This window comes from Canis lupus, chromosome 26 (genome assembly GCF_003254725.2).
Source record: "Canis lupus dingo isolate Sandy chromosome 26, ASM325472v2, whole genome shotgun sequence".
Taxonomy (NCBI): Eukaryota; Metazoa; Chordata; class Mammalia; order Carnivora; family Canidae; genus Canis; species Canis lupus.
In genome coordinates, this window is record NC_064268.1 from 23239404 (window position 1) to 23260578 (window position 21175).

The 21175-nt window shown below is 50.4% G+C and overlaps 1 protein-coding gene across 9 annotated transcripts in view; it reads right to left on the reverse strand.

Annotated features, from left to right (window-relative positions):
- Positions 1–4842: 4842 nt before the first annotated feature.
- Positions 4843–21175, reverse strand: part of ASCC2 (activating signal cointegrator 1 complex subunit 2) — a 41951-nt gene continuing 25618 nt past the window's right edge. For 4 of the 9 annotated variants that reach the window (XM_025474503.3, XM_025474498.3, XM_049101947.1 and 1 more), the window contains 9 exons: positions 21002–21079; positions 19456–19636; positions 17779–18005; positions 16776–16895; positions 10989–11082; positions 10751–10881; positions 10092–10194; positions 8142–8221; positions 4843–7685 (listed from right to left, as the gene is read on the reverse strand). In XM_025474503.3, the coding sequence (XP_025330288.1) occupies positions 7514–7685; positions 8142–8221; positions 10092–10194; positions 10751–10881; positions 10989–11082; positions 16776–16895; positions 17779–18005; positions 19456–19636; positions 21002–21079 (1186 nt within the window). In that variant the 3' untranslated portion in view covers positions 4843–7513. The remainder of the gene's footprint in view (positions 7686–8141; positions 8222–10091; positions 10195–10750; positions 10882–10988; positions 11083–16775; positions 16896–17778; positions 18006–19455; positions 19637–21001; positions 21080–21175) is intronic. The other 5 variants (XM_025474504.3, XM_025474501.3, XM_049101945.1 and 2 more) reach the window with 3 other exon arrangements.

Here is a 21175-nt window from a genome sequence, read left to right on the forward strand (position 1 = left end):
CACTGCTGTCTCCCTTCTGTACAGGCCTCCAACGGAGAGGCTACTTCCTGCCCTGGGGCTGCAATTCTGTGTGATGTCTTATCTCCTCGGCTCACTAATCTTTCCTAATGATATACCTCTGTCAAACTGGACCCTCTAAGGGACATGCTTTCCTTTTACTAGCAGACAGGGGAAACTATTGCAAAGTGGAGATTTGGAAAATATATCCTGCCCAACTTTCTGCTCTCATCTCTGTCAGTGGAATGACTTGATTACAGGTTGTATTAATAGAAATATGGTGTTTAGAACAAAGGAGGTGAAAGGTCCTCTTTTCTGTGCTGAGCCAACTATGCATGGAGTAAGTGTCAAGCTATAGGGAGGCAGAAAGCCAAATGGCAGAAAATACAGATTTTGGAGGATGGCAAACCTGTATTTAAATCTTGACTCAGCCATGAGCAAGTGGCTGAACCTTTAAATGAGGCTTACAATCACACCTATCATCTAGCTTTGTCTCAAGGATTCAGTAAGGTAATTTCTGTCACACAAAGCTAAGCAGGGCACCTATCACACACTTACCAGGCTGGATTGTACCAGTCTTCTTCTCTTGCCAGCTCTTGTGTGTCCAGATTATCCTGAGCCTAGAGGTTTCTGGAATACTGCCATAGAGGGGTCATAGCAGATGTGCTGAAGGGTGAGAGATGGGGTACACAGAAATCTGGGGCATTGGTGGGAGGCACCCACCACCCTCATCCTGGGTCCCAGTGAGCAGGGCTGTATGAGTTCACTAGCCTGCCTCGCAGCGGGCCAGAACTGCACACCTTGTCCCAGTCATCCTGCCGACATCTCAATTTAGAGACAACTGTGGCTCAGAAAAATGAGGCCATCTTGCTCAGAGTCACAGAGCCAGAGAGTGGCTGAGACTAGTTTGGTTCTAACCCCAGAGCTCAGCCCCTGCTGTAAATGTCAAAAGCCAAATAGGCCACTGGCCATTTGGAGGACCCTGATCCCCAAAGAAAAGTTCTGGCATGGCCATTGCATGTTACTCTGTGTTAATACTCTGGGGAAGGAACCAGTGCCTTTCTCTGTAGACCCCTCCTGAGTGGGGGAGTCTGACTTGCCAGCTGGGACAGGCTGCACACACCCCTGTGGCGGGGTCATGGAGCTGGTCCTCATCTGTTGCCTCTCTCCTGTGAATTCCAATGAATGAATTTTTAGGCCAATGAATTCCAGGCCAATGAATTCCTCTTTATGGAGGCAGAAAAATAATGGGGGACATATCATTGAAAGCCTTGAGTGTCATCGTATGGTCTTAGCCTTTCTCTCTGAGCAAGATAGGAAACCACTTGAACAAACTAAGGGCATGTATTTTAACGGGATCATGTTGCCTGCAGTTCAGGGGCCAAAGGTAGAAGCAAGGAGACCAGTTGGGAAGCCATTTACTAACCCAGACATGGCAGCTTGAACAAATATGGTGGTTTGGATGCAGAAGTGATCAGATTCTGTCCATCTGCCCATCGGTTCTGTGCTGCAGTGCCTGATTTGCCGGTCAGAGGGAAGGGGCAACAGTCTAATCACCCAGAGGGGTCCCAGTGCGACAGCTCCCAGGCTCCCCCTAGAGGGAGGAGCTTTGGGAAAGGGGTTTCCTGACAGAACTTGCTCATAGAGCCAAAAGCTTTGGAGTTCACATCATTCCCGGATTCTGTCCTTCCACTGAGAACTGTCAGCAAAAATCCAGACGGAGGCAGCTCTCGAACTTTTCCTGGCCCTAGAACCCCGGCATTCCATTGGAAATGTGCCTGCTGGAAATGGGTGATTTGTGCAAAAGAAGTTTCTGGCAGGGTGATTAAAAGAGAGGAAAGGAAATTGCCCCAAATGCAGAGTAGCCCGAAAACTGCCCTCAGTTTTCTTCTCTGCCCTTTGAGCAAGATTCACCAATCTCCGAGTGCCCTCTGCCCCCACCCAGCATGCTCTCAGCTGCCCTCGCCATTAGCCGTGCCCACAAGGCAAGAGGGGTGACAGAATGATCATCCCCATTTCTTGTAAGAAGAAATTGAGGCCCAGAGAGGCCAAGGAACTGACTCAGGGTCACACGGCTTGTTGGAATCTAAGGGCCTAGACCCCAGCCTCCTGACCTTCAGTCTAGTGCTCTTTTTGCCACCCTTGATGAACAAAAGAACAATAAAAAGGATGGGCTCTTGAGATCTGCGAGGTTGCAGGAAAGAATGCAGAGTAAGCAAGTTAGAACACAGGAAGGGAGACAGGGCAGGAGCCTACGTGTAAGCTCTGCATGTAAAATTCCTAAATGGACGGGCATGGTTGGCCCTCACCCCACTGAAGGGCCCCCTTTCTGCCTGGCTCTTCTGTGAAAACCACTTTAAGAAGAAGAAAACCATAATTACTCCCTTGGGATGGTGGAACGCTTAGGGGACCCATCAGAGTGCCGAGCGTGGGCTCGTGCAGCCAGAAAAAGCATATTCAATGTCATAATTTCATAGTTGGGAAACTAGAATTAAGTGCCTGTTGTTTTTGTAATTCAGACCACAGCGAGTGAAGCTAAATGATATAACCTCCACGGCTGGGAGAGCGCTGTGAAAGCCCAGCAAATTCTTAAGCGAGGCAAACTTCTCCTACTTGCCTGGGTGGTGGGGGTAGCTGAGATCCCAGGGTCTGAGAATGGGGGAGGGTTGGGAGTTTAAATAGGTTGAGAAACTCTGGACAAAATGCCCTTTAGGGCTCCCCGAAGTCTACCAGCTGTGTAAAATTCTTTGATGATTATCGATTGTTGGGAATTTCCAGTGTGATGTGAAGTGAGAATTTGATTCTCATTTTAAGACATACTGCCCTCCATTCCCCCCCCCCCCCCCCCCCCCCCACCACACACCCAGGGCTGGAGATAGTAACCTTTAGATTGCATTGTTTACCTCAGGCTGCAGAATTGCAACAATGGCCTCTGGCCATAGTCAAGGTCCCTTCCTCCTGCCCCAGCACTCAGAGATCTAGCTAGGACCTGACACCAGGCTGATCTGGGGAACTCCTACTTCGGACTAGCCTTCCCTCTAAGTGGATCTTCTAGAACTCTGGTGCCTCCCCTACACCTAGGTAATCCCATCAACATGGTCTGGTTTCCAATGCCCCCTCTTCAGCTCTCAGCTCCCTCTTCCTCTTCTCTGATGCCAAGTTCCTTGGAAAGGCCCACACTCCTGCCTTCTCTCTCTCACCTTCCATTCTTTCCATGCCTCCCCATCACTTCCTAGCAAAGCTGGGGCAGAAACCCAGTGAGCCTCATTGAGTAAGCCTTGACCTCCCAGCTGCTGCCTGACACTGTAACCACTACCCTCTGTTTCTTAAAAGTCTCTTTGCTCTTGGCTTCCATTCACCTTGCCTGTTCATTTCTTCATTATTAGGGCTTAGCACAACTGTGAGTAAATCACTTTGCCTAAATGTCTTGCCTTGGACTGTGAACTCCATGAGGCCGGGGGCCCAGTCTTCCTCACACATGCCTGATGCAGTACCTGGCACCTAGTAGATCTTGGTAAAGAGCTGAGTGGATGCATTTATCCTTTCCTTCCTTGGTCCTCCCAACCAGGCTGACTGTCCATGCCCTGAGCCCTGAGGGCAGGCAGTAAATACTTAGAGCGGCTGCTTGAGACAAATATCTGGGCCATGGCCTGTTCTGTGGTCCTAATTCTAGGGTTCCCTTCCTCTAGATCCTTTCACCCCAGCCTCTTGGCCTCCTCCCACGCCTCAGTACTCCTTAGGCTCTGCTGTCTCCATCTTGGCTGAGAGAGCTCTAGCCTTGTCTTTTCTCTGCTTCCCCTGGACAGGGACTGGATATAAAAATGAAGAACCAGAAGCGCCTAGGGGGCTCAATCAATTAAGTGTCTCACTCTTGATTTCAGCTCAGGTCATGATCTCAGGGTCGTGAGATCAAGCCCCATGTTGGGCTCTGTGCTCAGCACAGAGTCTGCTTGAGATTCTCTCTCCCTCTCCCTCTGCCCCTCCTGCTTGTGCTCTCTCTCATTTATAAATACATAAGTAAATCTTTAAAAAAAAAAAGAAGAATCATTCAATGGGTTTCATGGCAAACTGGACAAACAGAAAGATGAATGAATCTGAAAACAAAGTGAAAATAAAAAAACAAGGGCATCTGAGATCTATGGGACAGTATCCAATAGTGCAACATACATACAAGGTGGGGAGGGTCCCATCAACCTGGTCTGATTTACTAGGATTTCCCATCCCCCTGCCCTACAGCTATGTGACTTGTATTTTCTCCTTTCTTTGTTAAGAACAGTCGTGACAAAGATGCAGATGTGGGGGAAAGAAAGGAATAGCATATGGTGTAGGGGCTAAGGGCGTGGGCTTTAGGAGATGAGCCTGGGACTGAATCCCTCCTTGGCCATATGCTAAGTGTGTGACCTTAGGTCGCCTATCCTCTCTGACCTTGGTTTTCTCATCTGTTCCTACCTGGTGAGAATTAGACAAGGTAAATGCAAGGAAAGAGCCCACCAGAACCCCTGACCATGGTAAGTACTTAGCAAGTGCTTTTACTCTCATTACAAATACGATCTTACTGTCATTTTTGTTTATGCACAGTCCTTTTCAGACTTGGTCTGTATGCAAATTAAAAAAATATTTTCACAGGGGCGCCTAGGTGGCTCAGTCTGTTAAGTGTCTGCCTTTGCCTCAGGTCATGATCTTAGGGTCCCAGGATTGAGCCCCACATTGGGCTCCCTGCTCAATGGGGAGTCTGCTTCTCCCTTTGCCCCTTACCCAACTCATGCTCTCTCTCAAATAAATAAAATCTTAAAAAAAAAAAAAAAAAAGACTACAGATCGAAAAAAAAATTTTTTCACAATCATGGAGCATTAACATCCAATTTATTCTCTTAAAAACAACAACAACAACAAATTTATTCTTCAATATTTAGTTTCTCACATTGCTACCAAGTAAGTATTCATTGACATCATTTTAAAGCAGGGGGGTTCCACAACCACTCCCTGCATTTTTGGTGGGTTTACTTTTGTGTTTTGTTTCCCTCCCCGCATTGCTTAACCCAAGCTCCCAGTGTGACAGGGACAGGCAGGTTCCTGTTATTCACTTACTTTTTCAGACTACACCTGGAATTAAGAAAGATCTGTATCCAGGCTCTGCTGCTGACTTGCCATGGGCTTTGGGCAAGTTACTTGCCCTCCCTGGGCTCCTGGGTCCCTTTTTTATCAATGACAGGCTCTGCCCTACCCACCTCTCAGAGGCACAGAAGCACTGTTCAAACAAACACGTCCACCATCATTGCCACTCATGAGCTAGGAAGAAAGACACTCAAAGTCCTAAGTCCTCTTGGAGGCACTAGGTTGTAAAAGCTTCTTGGGAAATGCCTGTGATAGTCATGTTCTCTAACAGGGTGCAGAGAAGGCACTTAGAAATTCCTGCTTAGGAGTAGTAGTGGGGTGGTGGGGCCCAGTGATCAAGTGAACAGGGCTCAGGTCTCCCACCCATTTCACTTGTAACACTTCTGCCATTGCCCATCTTAAACCTTGAGGCCTCCTCAGAGGATCTAATTGGCACTGAGTGGAAAGGAACCACTCACCCGGCCCAATATACCCACTTTGCAGATGGGAAAACTGAGGCCCCAAGAGGTGAAGAGGTATGCCTACCAGCACTGTTCTGGATGACTCCTGAGTGAGGCGTTTGCAAAGCATCCCTGAAAGGGTGCCCTCAAGATCTGAAATGAGAAAGAACATAGTTCTTCTAGGGAGATCAAGTATGACCTGGGAGTACATTCTGGAAAGTCTGAAAAATCGTTTATCTTCTCCAATCCTTTAAACCAGGATGCCAATGTGAGGCCTAAACACCACTCCCAGTAGTCAGGAGGTATACATATGACAAAATGAAGGTGAGAGGGGATGTGTGAACAGTAACAAGTAAGGTAGGTAAAGCCCAGAGCTCCCCCAACTCACCTCCCCTTGCTCCAGGGCCAAGAGCTGGGTCTGAGGTGTTCAGGGAGAGAGAAAAGAAATGACCCTCCCTGGCAAATGCCTCTAGGAGGAAACAGAGTCTTCCTGCTGCCTGTCAGAATGGCTGATCCTGAGCCTGATCTCAGCTAATTCGGCAGCTCAAGGGGAAGACACCACTCCTGTATCTGCTCTGCATCTCAAATGTACCAAGAGAACCGGCATGACTCAAAGGAATTGTTATTGATTTTCACTTGTGCAGCTGACCTAACAAAACCAATTCGTCAAGTGCCTGTCTGCCTCGCTGCTCCAGACACTCATCCTAACCTCGTGCAAATAAATTACACAAGCATCTAGGGTGATTTGTCAAGGTCCAGATGGGCAGGGGCCCTGGCTCTCATGGAAGGACTCCAGGCTACGCTGGGTAGGATCAGGCCAGCAAATACCCCACAATCGATCCTCTGTTGATCATTCTGGGGGGGCCCAGGAATCAGGATACCTCGCATCTGCTGCTACACTGCAAACCAACTGGCTGTGCCCAGGAGGGGGTTTTAAGGAACAAGGCCCAAGTCCTTCAACAGGGCTTAGCAGTGACATTCTCACTAGTGTCTTCTGGTTTCTGACTCCTTGATTCTGGAGGATTTGATGGAGCGTACACACAATCAGGAGGCACCGAGCTCTGGTCCTGGCTCTGCTACTGGAAAAGTATCCTTGGGTCAGCTATGAGATGGCGATGATACCACCAATGGGAATCTAGGACTCTATAAAGGCCAGGGGTTAGACTGAGGGTCTAATCCTTGTTCTCCCACTTCCTGGATGTTGCCAGGGCAGGCACCTTCACCTTCAGTTTACAGCGCTTCACCTATAGCATAGGGCCTGGAAAAAGTACCTACCTCCTAGGGTGGAGGTCGTACAGACAGAAAGAGAACATGGAAAGGACCATAGGGCCTCACACCCTTATCTCTTCCTTCTGCAGGCAGGGACTAAAGGTTCACAGAAGGAAGTAATGTGCTTAGGGCCACACAGCAAAGTAGGGCAATATCAGGAGGGGTTAAAATGAGAGGCAAGTATGACAGGCTGATGAGCAGGGCAGCGATCACCCTGCTCTCTTGCTCTCCTGATGGTGGCTGTCGCTGAAGGGAGACAGGCGGAGCAGCCAGGGGCACATCATGGATCACTGCTTGAAAGGGTCAAAAACTTTATTTGCAGGCCTTGTCTTTGTTTTTGAATTTAGAGGTTTCCTGCCATCTAGGGTAAAATGGTAGTTGGTGTCTTGCTGCATGAGGTTTGTGGGGCTTGCCTTGGGGCTCTGTCCCCATCCCTTTTGCCTGCTCTCTGGGCCCAGGGGTTCCTCCACTGTGGGATAAGGCACTGTGTGTTCTGCAAGAAGGCGCTCACGGCTGGCTGGTAGACGACGACGAGGCGGCCTTCTCAGGGGCTGCAAAGCTGAGGCTGTTGAGGGGTGGAGTTGAATTTGGGACCCTGGCAGGAGGCCAAGTGGTGAGGAGACCCAAGGCTATGGTAACTCAGCCTGGCAAGTCTGGTGCTGCTGCCTCCCGGCTGGCCCTGACATGACAGCCTCAGGATGGAATCATGCCTTTGCTTCTTTTGCGGTCAGCCATGGTTCTCCGGTTGTGGTTGGCTCGTGTGGCCTTGTTGGCTTCCTTCTTCCTGCGTTCCTGGGTAGTCTCACGGCTCTGCCCGTGGCCCCGGGGGCTGCCGGCCACTGCAGTCGAGCTGTCATGCCGGTACCTGAGGGAGGAACAACCCACCCCAACATATGGGAAGAGCCCGCCACCTTTCTCAGAGGACCCATGGGAGAGGACATGCCACCTGGACCAGGACACCCATGTCCCCACTTCCAGTGGGAGAAGAAATGGAGCCCAGCAAGGGCAGGGCTCTGGGGGCTCTGGCTGGTCCTGTGTCTGGTGAATTCTCTTCCCTAAGCCCTGCCTCCAGGGGGTCCCTGGCCTAGCTGTGGGCTAACCATAGCCTGCAGCAAGGAGAGGAGGGCCTGGGTACAGGGATGGGCCCGTTTCTTCCTCTGTAAGAGGATGATGATAAAGTGGCTACTTCATAGGGTCCTCCTGCGGGTTACATTAATACATGTAATACACTTGGAGTTTAGGTGTGGGGTTCCTAGGTGGTTGACTGAGCCGTCTCCAGATGGGTCCCCTCCCACCAGAAACAACTCTTTGAAATGCTCACCCCTTCCTGGCAAGGAAGGCCATCCGCCTGGCTTCTGCTTTCTCCCGCAGCACTGCAGGGTCCTGTACAAAATGGTCGGGCTGTGGACGGGAAGGGGGAAAAATAGTCTAGAGTCATGAGCCTCCCCATGTCCTGAAGCTGTGGTAAGGCTGCGCCTGACTGAATCTTGCTGACGCCTCCAGGCCAGGAGTGGGAGAAGCCACAGTGTGGCAGGGTGATGCCCTAGAAGGGAGCTGCCCTTGTTTGGGTACAAGGTTCCCATCAGAAGCCTCTCTCCTCTGTCCCTCCCACCTCTCTCGTGATGGGAAGGCAGCTAAAGGGACTAAGGCTTCCTGCACAGACATGGTGGGGCAGGTGGATCACAGTTGGAACATGGATGACAAATGGGGGACAGGCCAGGATGGCCACCATGAGAGGCCATCTTGAAGGCCCAGATAGCTGCCCATGGGAGTTGACTCATCCTTACTCTAGTGCTGTGGGAGTTCCCAGTCTTTTTTTTTTTTTGTAAGATTTAATTTCTTGGGGCACCTGGGTAGCTCTGTTAAGCATCTGTCTTCGACTCAGGTAATGATCCCGGGGTCCTGGGATCAAGTCCTATGTTGGGCTCATGCTCAGCGGGGAGTCTGCTTCTCCCTCTGCCTCTCTCCCCTGCTTGTGCTCTCTCTCATTCTCTCACAAATCAATAAATTAAATCTTAAAAAAAAGATTTAATTTATTGATTTGAGGGACGACTGGGTGGCTCAGTGGTTGAGCATCTGCCTTCAACTCAGGTCATGATCCTAGGGTCCTGGGATCAAATCCCGCATGGGAGCCTTACATGGGGCTCAACCCCAGGACCCTGAGACCATGATCTGAGCTAAAGTCAGATCCTTAACCAACTGAGACACCCAGGTGCCCTGGGACTATTCACTCCTGAAGACCATTTTTTTTTGCCAGTAAGCAAAGGAGCCTGGACTAGCGGCTGTGACTTAAGGATCACAGACAGCTCTTAATGGCCTATACTGTTTAAAAAAACACAAAGAAAACAAGTACAACTGGTAACATTTAAAAACTGGAAGATTTTACATAAAAATCTGGGCTATAACTCTGGGATATGAACTAGGGGTGGTGGAAGGGGAGGTGGGTGTGACTAGGTGACGGGCACTGAGGTGGGCACTTGACGTGATGAGCACTGGGTGTTATTCTATATGTTGGCAAATTGAACACCAATAAAAAATAAATTTATATATAAAAAAAAAATCTGGGCTAATCCTGTGCCTGGGAAGAAGAGAAAGCCCTGAAGTTTTGGGCCTATGTTTATGCTGAGAAGCCCCTTGGGCAGGTTGTATGTGTGCTTCTACCACACTGACCATAGTCTCCATCAGTTTCTGCTACTCATTTACATTGGGTAGCCTGCATTTGTCTGGACACATCTGAATTTGTCACTCTGGTGGGAGGGTACGAGGGGATCCAGGGGTCCCAGGGTGCCACTCTGTTCAACCTGAGCAACACTGCCCTTATCTGTTTTATATGCTGAGGTTCTAGTTAAGGCTTTATTTGAAGAAAAAGTTCAGCTGCTAAAAAATAGAAGTTTCAAACCCACCAGCTCAGATGACCTCCAAGGGCCCGTGGGCTCTAACATCTCTGAGTTTCAGAATTGCTATCCTAAGCATGGTGGCAAAGAGCTACCCTTCTCTCAGCCCTCAGGCTCCTGGGCCTAATGAATCCAGCAGCTCAAAGGCTTGGCCTCTAATCCATCCCCTAAGCCCTCACTAGGTAGTGGAGGGGAGTTCTAAGCCAGCAGCTCTTCAAAAAGGCATCCTAGGCTCAAAGGAGCCCCTCTTCTTCCTGGGTAGTGATCCAAGGGCCGCCTTAAAGCCAGATGCAGGCAAGCAGGGGCGTGGTGGTCCTCCTAATCTGCTCCTTGGGAACTACACCCTCCCCTTCATCTTCCACCTGCAAAGGAAGTACCTTTGGAGCCTCGTCTTCAGCCTCCTCCTCTTCCTCCTCCTCATCCTCTTCCTGCCCTTCTCCAGGCACTTTGGTTCTCAGCACCTGAGGGATGGTGAAGGGCCTGAGGGTTTAGAGAGAAAGTGAGATCAAAGACTAGATTAAACTTGGAGAGGGAGCCTCGGGGAGGAGGGCATTGGGCTGGGTGGGAGGGGGTCATCAGGATGGGGATGGGCTCAGGCAGCTGGACAAAAAACCAAAGTGCTTTTCAAGCCAGCTTTGCTCCAGCCCCCTGACGCTCTGAGGGTACCAGAGTCTGATGTGGGGGCTTAGGGGAAGTTGAGCTGGGGCAGCTCTGCTTTTATCTGCATTGGGAAATCTGAGATCCCACTTCAGAGAGTTTTCTGCAGTTAAGAAGAACAATGTAAAAGGACTGTGAGAAACCAAAGAAATGCCTCCCCATTCAGCATGGGTTGGACCAACTAGTTGGCCAAGGGGCTGGCTGATGGTGGAGGGAGCACTGGACTAGGAGTCAAGAGGCTTCAGTTTGGGCCCTGGCCCTACCTCTGACTTGCTCCCATGATCAGGGCCTTGGCCTCCCCATCTGTATAAACAAGAGGGTTCAGGAGTGCCGCTGTGCCCCCCCAGAACTCTGCCCTCTTAGGGCCCTGCAGCCTCACCTGCGGCTGATGAGCTCATCATCTGAGTCAGCATCATTGGCGCCCACCTGGTTGCCGTCATATGTGTCATCATACTCATCCTCATAGTCGTCACCACGGTAGGGCAGGCCCTCGCCAGGCTGCAGTGGCACCTGCAATGGCAGAAGTGTGGGGCAGAAGGACCCTGAGCTGGTTGGTCCTGCACAACCTGCCCCCACCCCCACTGCCCCCAGCAAAGGCCTGGCTTGGAACCTCCTACCTCCTCCACCACCACGCTGTACTGCTCGTAGCGCTGCCGCTGTGCCACCACCTCCCGCTTGTCGTTTAGCAAGCTCCGAGTGTTCTCCTCCTTCCTGGTGTTGAGAGAGGCAGGGGACAGGGAGGAAGGAAAACCATCAGACTTTGAAGGCTGTGAGGGCAAGGGTCCAAAGCACCACAGGCTCAGGCTGGCACAAACTGTGACATATAGTGTCAAACACCAGCGTGGGGGTGGGAAGGTGGGACTTGCCACTGCCAGTGTCCATATGACTGGGTCTAGCCACTCTGGAAGGCCTTCCAAAGGAGTTGTTGCATGGTAAAACGTGCCCATCCTTTGGCCAGGAAATTCCTCTTTGAGGCGCCCACTCTGGGGAAACGCTGGCTGTGTGCATAAAGAGGTCTGAGGGGGAATGTTCTTTTCAACATTGTTTGTGACAGTGAGAAATGGAAAACAACTAATGTCCATCACAAGGGAAATGGCCAAATGATGTCCCACATCTATATTACAGAACGCCAGGCGGCTGTTATCAAGAATGACATTCGTCTATTTGTGCTGATGCAGAAAGAATTCTAAGACTTATTCCTGAGGAAGAAAGCAAGCTACAGAAACATGTATACAGTAGGATCCCATCTGTAATAAAAAGCATAAAGCAAATCAGACAATCTGTTCCCATGAAAACACAGATTATAGTCTACATATATCAATGCACAGAAAGAGCTAGTAAGTCCCTGCCAAATGACAATGGTTACTCCTGGGTAGGGCCTGAGATTATTTGAACCTTTTAAGAAACACAAATTTATGGCAGCCCTGGTGGCGTAGCGGTTTAGTGCCGCCTGTAGCCCAGGGTGTGATCCTGGGGACCTGGGATCGAGTCCCACATCGGGCTCCCTGCATGGGGCCTGCTTCTCCCTCTGCCTGGGTCTCTGCCTCTTTCTCTCTCGCTCTGTGTCTCTCATGAATAAATAAAAAATAAAATCTAAAAAAAAAAAAAAAAAAAAAGGAAACAAAAATTTAGGGGCTCCTGGGTGGCATAGTCAGTTAAGCCTCACACTCTTGGTTTCGGCTCAGGTCAAGACCTCAGGGTCCTGGGATCGAGCCCCTCATCGGGCTCCTTGCTCAATGTGGAGTTTGCTTGAAATTCTTTCCCTCTGCCCTTCCTGCTCATGCTGTCTCTTTCCCTCTCTCTAAAATAAATAAATTATTAAATAAAAAATTAAAAACAAAAATTTAAGAAAGAGCAAGGTCCCATGTGGCCCTCTTCCTGAACTCAAGGGAACCACAGGGGACTTCAGGGGTATGTGGAGTGAGTAGGGGTAGCTAGCTGTCTTCTTCCTCCCATCCCTGCTTTCATCATGGTGGCCTTCTGTCTGTTCTACAGTTCAATCCTCCATGTCAGATTGCACTGGAAGAAAAGGTCCAAAAGTTCAACTCCTATTATATATCACAGGTGAAGATATTCGGGTGCAGTACAGGGAAGGAGAGGGACGTGCTTGGGATCGGTGATCCGTAGCACAGCCTCAGTGGGGACTCAGGCCTCTTGACTGTGGCTTTGCAAATCTGTAGAAAAACCTGGCTTGTCAGACACATAGACAGGCCTGTGGAATGTAGTTTCTAGCCCTGCAGGGGAAAATCAATATGAGATGCCAGGCAAGAAAATCCAGCTTAGCTGTGAAATCAGTTTTCTGGAATGTATCAAGGGTAGGGGAAAAAAAAGAAGAAGAAGAAGAGATACAAAGTCATATACAACTTCCACAAAAATCTTCTATTAACTGGCTTTTGGTGCAGGGAGAGACAGGGGCCTGAGTGTCTCAGGCTGTCTGCCTGGAAGCCTGGGGGCAGCTCAGGATTTGGCTTCCTTTGACAGTTTTTACTAAGGGCCTACTATGTGCCAGAGAGGGTACTAAGGCTGAGTTGTGGGAGAGATTGAAAAAAGAAGATCTTGATCTGTCCTCGTGGAACTCACAGTCTAATGAGGGTTACAGGCAAATGGCGGCTTATGTGAAATATGCTGAATGGAGGTAAGCATGCCCTGGGAACATAGAAAAAGGAAACTTTAAAAAAAAGAAAAAGGAAACGTGAACTCTGGCTCAGGGGGTCTACTGGGAGGGTGGGGAGGAAATGGAGGCACTGTGGGGTAGGGGGCATTTGATCTAGACCTGGGAAATTTCTTGGTCCACAGGAAAATTTTATATCATGCCAGGAAAGGGGGCCTGTGACTGCAGCCCCGGCCCTTACCTGGCTCTCTTCACTAGGCTAGGGGCTGAAGAGGAAAGAGGCCAAGAGCAAGGCAAAGTTGCAGGAGCTCGTGCAGGTGGTTGGTGCCACTGAAAGGAGCACATCTGCCCTTTCCACACATATTTCCTGAGGGCCTAGTAAGTGCTAGGACCTGTGCTGAGCCAGGCATCCAAGGATGAATGAGAGATGTCACTGTCCTTTCTGTCACACCCCACAGCTCCTGGTCCATCTGATCCCTGATTCTGGTGAGTAAGGTCCTGCTGTGGGTCTCTGGTTTATGTGGATCCCTGGCAGGGCCAGAGAAGCCCTGCAAACTTTACCCACCCAGGGTCCTGGGAGGTCACACAGGCAGGGATAGTGGAGCCTAGTGCCCTGGGCATCCCACCCAAGGAGGGGCAGCCTTGGCCCCATGACCCCATTCAGAACCAAGAAGGAAAAGAAAGTCAGGGGCAAAGCCAGCCAGGAAGCCATGTGAGGGCCAGAACTCCAGTCAAGTCTGGAACACAGGTAACCATGGCCTCAGAGACTTTGGAGCAAGTCCTTCCTTGGCCCCCTACAAGATGACAGGGGGCCCCCTGAAGGCTCCCCTAAAGCCCAGACACTCTTCCCCCTCCTCACTTCTTCCACCCTATCCTTTGAGTTCCAACTCAAACTGACCATTGGGGGGTGACTACCACCTTTAAACTTCTAAAGGACTAGTAGGGCAATAGGCCCCTCCTTTTCCAGGTGAGGAAAGGGAGATTCCAAGAGGCAGGGTGACTTTCCAAGGTCACCCAGCTTCTACCAGCCGAGCCAGGGCCAGAACATAGGTCTACTGGCTCAAGTCTGCTCAGGGTCTTCCTGAGTGGTGTGACCGATCACAAGCAAGCCTCTTATCCTTGCCAAGTCTTAATTCTACATCCCAGGAATGAAGTAAGGTATGACTAAAAGTGAACCTGGCACCTGCTGAGCTCAACAAAGTGAATCCTGTTTCTTTTTTACTACAGGACTTGTCAGAACCATTAATGAGCTAATGTGTTCTGTGACTCTCCAAGAAGCAAAGTGCATTGACATTTTCTTGGCCATGGACACTCTGCTGAGGGAGAACAGTCATAATCTTCCAGGGTGTCACGGTTCACTCCAAACGAGTTCTGGGACCCCACCTATACACACTGCCTCCTTCAACTAAGTATGATATCCCTATAGCACATGTGCTTGGCATCTACCCAAGACCCACCCTCCATCTCACCCCCATTCCTAACAGATTCTCATTTGGTTCAGGTCTTTCCATCTTTCCCCCTTCTCCTGGAGCCTGGGCCTCAGCCCTGTGACCCAGTTCACCACTGAGATATGAGTGGAGTCTGGAGACTTCTGGGAAAGGCTTCCTGGCCTCTAAGAGAGATATAGGAAGATCTGGTCCAGACTTCCTCTTGGCACTGTCATTTCTGCAAGTCCTAGCTGAAATAGCTGCAGTGACCCAGTGGCTTCAAAGGAACCAGCTCCGAGAGACGGCAAAGATGTGTCCTTGATGATGAGGCTGAACCACAGGTTAACCAAGCCTAGATTGTCCTACCTTGCAACTTCCTGTCGTGCAAGGAACAGATTTCCCTGTTACTTGAGCCACTGAGTGCATCCTATTTGATTTAACCACACACATACATTTTAACCCAAGCATGACCTGCCTTGTGCTACTTTTCTCATGTGCCTGCTGACTGTCCTGCCCAGATTAGGACAAGTGTCCCCACTGAGGTCCCTGTAGGCCCCACCCCAGCACCTCTCCCACTCTGTCACTGCTTGTTTAATGGTCTAAGTCTTTCCCACGGTCTCTGTGCTGAGAGCAAGGCCCGGGTGCCCTGCTCACCTTGTCTCTCTGGTGTCTAGCACAGAATCTGGAGCTAGTAAATCACTTAATAAATATTTGCTGAATGAATAAATAAATAATGAACACATGAATGGAGGCTTTGCCTCTTTGCAATCCACAGCCCCCAGGCTACCCAGCACGAGTTCAGTAAACATTTGCCGCCCAGTCTCTCTGCCTGGCAACTTGGAATGCCCTAAGAGCAGGCACAGCCCTCCTCATCTGCCCGTCTCCATAGCCAAAGCTGCAGAGGGTCATTCCAGTCTGGAACAGTGGCCACTGATGCAGGATAACATCTCTAGCCTGGGATCTGGGGATGTCGCAATGTGTGTGACTAAGCAGTTTACAATTGCTTCCTGTCCAGCCAGCCAGATGGCTTTATAGCTGCCCTGTGCCCACTCCCCCAAGCCCTTGGCCAGCCAAGCTTCCAGCATCGGATGGCCCTGGGGTGGGGAAGCAGCACAGGGCCCTCACTTGAAGCAGTAGCTTGCAATTCTGCCACTGGGGCTCCTATCACAAGAACAAGGCAGGTCCCCCACTGCCCCTCTCCGAACTTCCGTCTTTTGTATACATGATGGGGGAGAGGGCAGACTGTACTCGTCTAACAGTTCCCAGATTTCCGGATTTCATGAACCAGTACCATTTAGGGGAACTCTGGGGCTAGCACAGTGTTGTCAACATCTTATTTTGCCTTTTATATTAAACCTCATATTACAACTATTGGCTCATGGTCCCTCCAATGGGCCTCTATTCCAAAGCCAGGTCATCTTTCCAAAGCATAAAATGTGTCAGCTCATGGGACCCTCACCATGTTCTCCACAACCTCAGGGTCACTGCCCATTGTTGTTCACTCTGCCTGGAAGGTTTCTTCTTCCCTGCTCTTTGCAGAATTGGCCCTTTAGCCCTTCCTCATCCTTCCATCCACTCTTGGTTCCATGTCATTTCCTCAGAGTAGCCTTCCTGCTCAGATCGAACCCCCTACCAGAGGCTCAGAAGTCTGCACACCTTCACCTTATAGTCCCTGTTAGATCTGCAATTTTACTTTACTTGTTTGCTGAACTGATTAGTGCAAATTCCACAGGGCCAGGGGCCGTGTCTGTTTCATTGTCCACTACACTTCTAGCACCTCATAAATCCAGGGCCTAGTATGCTGTAAGCATCAGGCAAATATTTGTTGAATGAATGAATAAATCATAAATGGACTTTTCAATGCCAAAAAAGTAGAAAGGACATAACCTAAAAATAAGGAGAAAGATCTTAAAACAGAATATATTCACCTTCTGAAAAGCTTACTTAGTACAGATCCTTAATTTTCTCATTTTGTCACAGAATGGAGAAAATCATGTGGAGTAGCAGCTTCTGGGAAGTACTGCTTAGATTTATTGCCCAGAGATTTGATGGTTGACACATCCGAAGATATAAGAAGGGAAGAGGGGGACAGTTTAGTTCTCTCTGGCCTTTTGCTATCAACAAGGGGATTCATTAAAAAACCATACGGTGCAGAGTCAGAGCCTAATGCATAAGCATTAGAGAACCTGCCCCTGCCTGCTGGGAGCACACAGGTCCTGAATTGCTGGGGTGGGGAGAAGGGGGCGGGGACCCAAGTCAAAACTCAGGCCAGTTCCTTAAAGATGGAGCCCTTATTTTTCTTCCATTTTTTTTCACTGCACTTATGGAGTTGGGGTCCCTGGCACCCCACAGCCCCCTGTACTCACCTCCTGCCCTTGTGCACCCGGCTCAGGTCCACTGAATCTCTGCTAAATACATCAAACTCGTCATTCTGGAAGATGTTGTGACGAGATGTCAGCAGGGGTGTCGGGTCTGGCTTCACCTGCCTGGTTGGGGGGAGAGGGGGTGACATAGAATCAGTTTCAGGGGGATTGGTCGGCTAATGCCCACCTGTGCCCTATGGATCCCTACAATGTTACATTCATTAGATTCTCCATTCCCCTTCAACAGCCACATGAGATACGATCTAAAAACCTGCCCTGTCTGGCTCCTACCTGGGTATGCCACATCCCTCCCCCCTGGTCCCACATGCCATCCACACAGATTTTCTTAAAGGTTCCCTCCCTCACTCAACACTCACAACAGTCCAATGAGATAGGGAGCTAAGATCACTTAATCTTTCTGTGCCTCAGTACCCTCCTCTGTAAAATGGGCATGAAGTGGCTAAGAACTTATCCAAAGACAGAGCTAACTTCATTCATTTAAGAAACATAATTTGTTCATGGAAGAAAGACCCATTTGTAAACTCATTCCTGTGAGCCCCATGGGCCTTCAGGGAAGCAGTGGGCCAAACTCCGAAACGTAGGTGTGAGAAAAGTGAGAAGCTCTGGCCATCCTCCTTCAGCAATCTACTGGAAAGGTGATGATGACAGGGGCAAGCCAGAAACTTCCGAGCTCTGAAAGGCTCAGTAATCCCTTTGTCACATCCTACGTTTCTAATCTCCTCCGATAAGGTGTTTTAGGGCTGTCCAGCTGTGCACACTCTCTGCCCTGCAGGGGGCATGTGAGGACCTCCTGGATGGCCTAAAGTTTTGATGTTTTCCCAAGGAGGGCATTCAATTATATGGTTGGCAAACACTACCGTGGAGAAGAGACAAAGGGCTAAGTTTTGGCATAAGAGTGGGAAGCAGGGGAGCTAAGAAGTGCTTCTGGCCAGGGCCCTGACACAGCCCGGGCGCCCTGAGCCCAGCTCCCACCTATCTCTCCTACCTGTCCAGGCTGCGGTCCAGCTGGCTGAGGGCAGGGGCCAACCGCTCCTCCAGGATGTTGTTGATCACCTGCTCCGGGTTATAGCTGTACTGCTCCAGGCAGGCCAGGATGAAGCCCTCGCCAAGGTCTGGCAGCAGATCCTTCACTTGAGAGATGAGGGAGTCTAGCTCCACACCACACACAGGGGGACCTAGGGCAGCAGCTGCCCCCATACACTGCAGAGAGAGCTGGAGTGAAGGAGGGGAAGGCCAGGCTAGGTGGGTGATAGGGCAAAGGGCCCTGAAATGCACAGGATGGGGAATCAGGGGACCTAGTATGAGTCCTGGCCCTGGCACTCCTGGGTCTAGGAACTCAGCCAAGTGACTCAGGTCTCTTGAGTCTTCATTTCCTCCCCTGGGAAAAAGGGGATTCTATGACTTACTGGTGGAGGTACTTCAAGCTGTGTGACTTTGGGCAGGGCACCTCTCTTCTCTGAACCCCAGCTCCCTCCATATAAAATGAGCATACTACCATCCACCTCATGGGATTGTTTCAGATGGTTCAGAGAGAATCTTGCACCTGAAGCGCCAAGCACAGGGCCTGGAGAAGACTATGAGCTCCATAAATGACTGTGGCTTCTACTAATCCTTCTCCAGCTCTAACAAGTTGATGGCTGACACTGGAGAGGAACAGCTATCACCAGCCCAGGCTGGTGAGCTGCTCCCCTTTGATTATATTCATTTTAATAAGGGGGGATTCAGCTCATATCTTGCTCGATGTGACTTAATTCTGCTAGGTTTTTCATTTAAGGAAATTCACAAATCAAACAAACAACAATAAAAATCATCCAAAAAAAAAAAAAAAACATCCAAGTGTCCAATAAGAAGCCAAATGGGGAAGGGGGTGAGAAAGGTGGGGAGGACTGTCATTTTCCAAGGCCCTGTGACAGTCATGGGCCTGAGTCTAACCAGAAGGAGATTAGAAACTGTTAACAGAGCATAGAGGGCCAGCTGGGCTCCGGCCGCTCCACACAACAGCTCTGGGAATCCCAACAAACTTGTGGAGGCAAGGATGGCGACTGTCCCCACCTTATAGATGGGGAACAGAGGCTAGATGTGAGTGATGTATCTATGGCCGCACAGCTGGTGAGTGGCAGAAACAGGGTACGCCCCTGAGCTGCCTGACCCCAGAAACCATGTGGTCTAACCCTAACCCTATATCATGCTGCCTCCTAGCATGCAGAGAGGAGTCCTGAACTCAGTGGCCAATCTGTACAGCTGGAGACTTGGCAAGTTCTGGAAAAGCCCGGGGGAAAGTACTAGATCAGAGGCTTCCAAACGTGCTCAGAGGAGCCCTGCAGTCCCATGGCAGGGCATCTAGGCTGGCTGAGCAGTGAGACCAGGCACTGCTCTCCACTGCATCCAAAGCAGCTCCATGGTGACTTGTTTAGAGGAGAGCACCAAAGGATTTCATTTGGAAAAAGCTCCACTGCTTCATTATATACAGGAGAAACTGGGGTTTTGGCCACCGAAGCAACTTGACTCTATTAAAGGCAGCACGGAGCAGACCAGCAGCTCCAGCAGCCTGAGGCTGTCAATTCCAAAAGCAACCTTTTTCTCTGAGAGCAGAAACCAAGAAAGGAGAGGTTTCCTGGAAGGAGCAGGAGAAGCAGGGGAAAACATTTCTCCAGACACACACCTCCTCTTCCTCTGCATTTTCCAGATGTGAGGACGGTCCACTGATTGGCTCCACTGTCGCAATGACCCCATTAGGATCCTCGGCCACCGGTGGATCTTTAGCATCTGTGGTTTTCCGTCGGTCCACCCCTTCCCATGCACTCTCGACTGCCTGGAGGATATAGGCAGTCCGAGTCTCATCCCTATGACACGTGTTAAGTTGTCTCCCTCTTCGGTGCCAGAGCCTTTTCTGCCTCCCTTGCTCTGAGGCAACATAATTTCTCAATCCCTTCCCAGCATCTGACCCCAAGACTTGTGTTAGGAGCAATGTGGGCTGTACCCAGTGGGCATCATGGGCACCCAGGCTGCATGGAGAAACAGGCCAGACTATGACCACACTGGCCTTGAAACCTAGTACCTGCCACTCAGCAGAAAGCAGCTCTGGATGAAGACAGGGCCAGAGGTATCCTGGGACATGATATTTAGATGAGCCAGCAACTCCTCCTCTGCACTGACCCCTAGGAGGAGGGCCTGATCGGGGCACTGCCACTGGGCTTCCTGTCCAACTAGCTGAGGGCTTCCTACAAAAGCTGGGGACCCATACAGTATCCCTGAGGCAAGACTGAGAAACCTGGCTGAGCCTCTAAAATGGCCCGCAGGCCCTCCTCTCTGTCCTTCCTCCCTCTCTACCACCCTGGACATTGCCAAGCCAGACATCTGGGAGTTGCCCTAGACTCTTTCCCTCCCCTTCTAATCCAAACCCCCACTAGGCATGCCTGAATGCCAGTACCAGCATCCTCACCAGCCCCTGGGCCTCAAAGAGGTCCCAGGCCAGGCTGTTCTCCTCCCTGTGCCAGATAGAGCTTTTCCAAAGTATAAAACTGACCCTGTTACTCCTTGTTTTGCACCTTTCCATGACACCCAGTGCTCGCAGGACAGAGTCCAAACTTCTTAGTGGGAGTGAGAGCTGTGCTGGTCTGCTCACCCCCGGCTCATCTGCAGTACCATAGCCTCCTTCCACAAGACCTCAGCCCCACTCTGTGATCTACACAAAATGTCTGTGGGCTCCCCAGATGGGCCTCTCTGTCCTCCATCCACTGGGAACACTCAGCTCTGGGCTTGGCCTCCTCCACTTTCTTCTGCTGTTCTCAGCTTGGACATCACTTCTGTCTCACAGCCTTATCCTGAGCTTGCTGGGTGAGGTGCTTTCCTTGGCTTTCCTGTCCTCTGAATTTCTCCCATATGACACTCTAACTGCTTGTTTACTTGTCTGTGTCCCCTCCTGCAATGAGGTCTGTGAGAACAGGGCCAAGTCCACGTTAGTCGCACAGGCCCAGACACTCAGTAAACACCTCCAGAATGCAGGACTCCTACCCCACCCAGCTCTGAGAATTAGAGTAGTCAACTCATCCAGGAACAGGGACTGGGGCTTTGGTGGGCACTCTGGGGAAAGCTGGCTGACCCATGCGTTCTGGAGCCAAACCACTCTCTGCTCCACTGGGTCCTAGCAGCCCATCTCAAACCTGGTCAGGCCAGGTCCTGTCCCAGTGGCTGTGGAAGAAGGATACAAGACCGCTGAGGCCTGCTGTAGCAAGCTGACATCATCAGCCACCGGGAAGAGTGTGTCGTAGTCCCGGAGGAACCTGCTGGGCAGAGAGTAGATGGAAGGGACAAGGCTGGGGCAACAGGAGTACTGGTCTGCTGCCCAACCACAAAGCCCAGAACCTTAGACTATGGTGAGC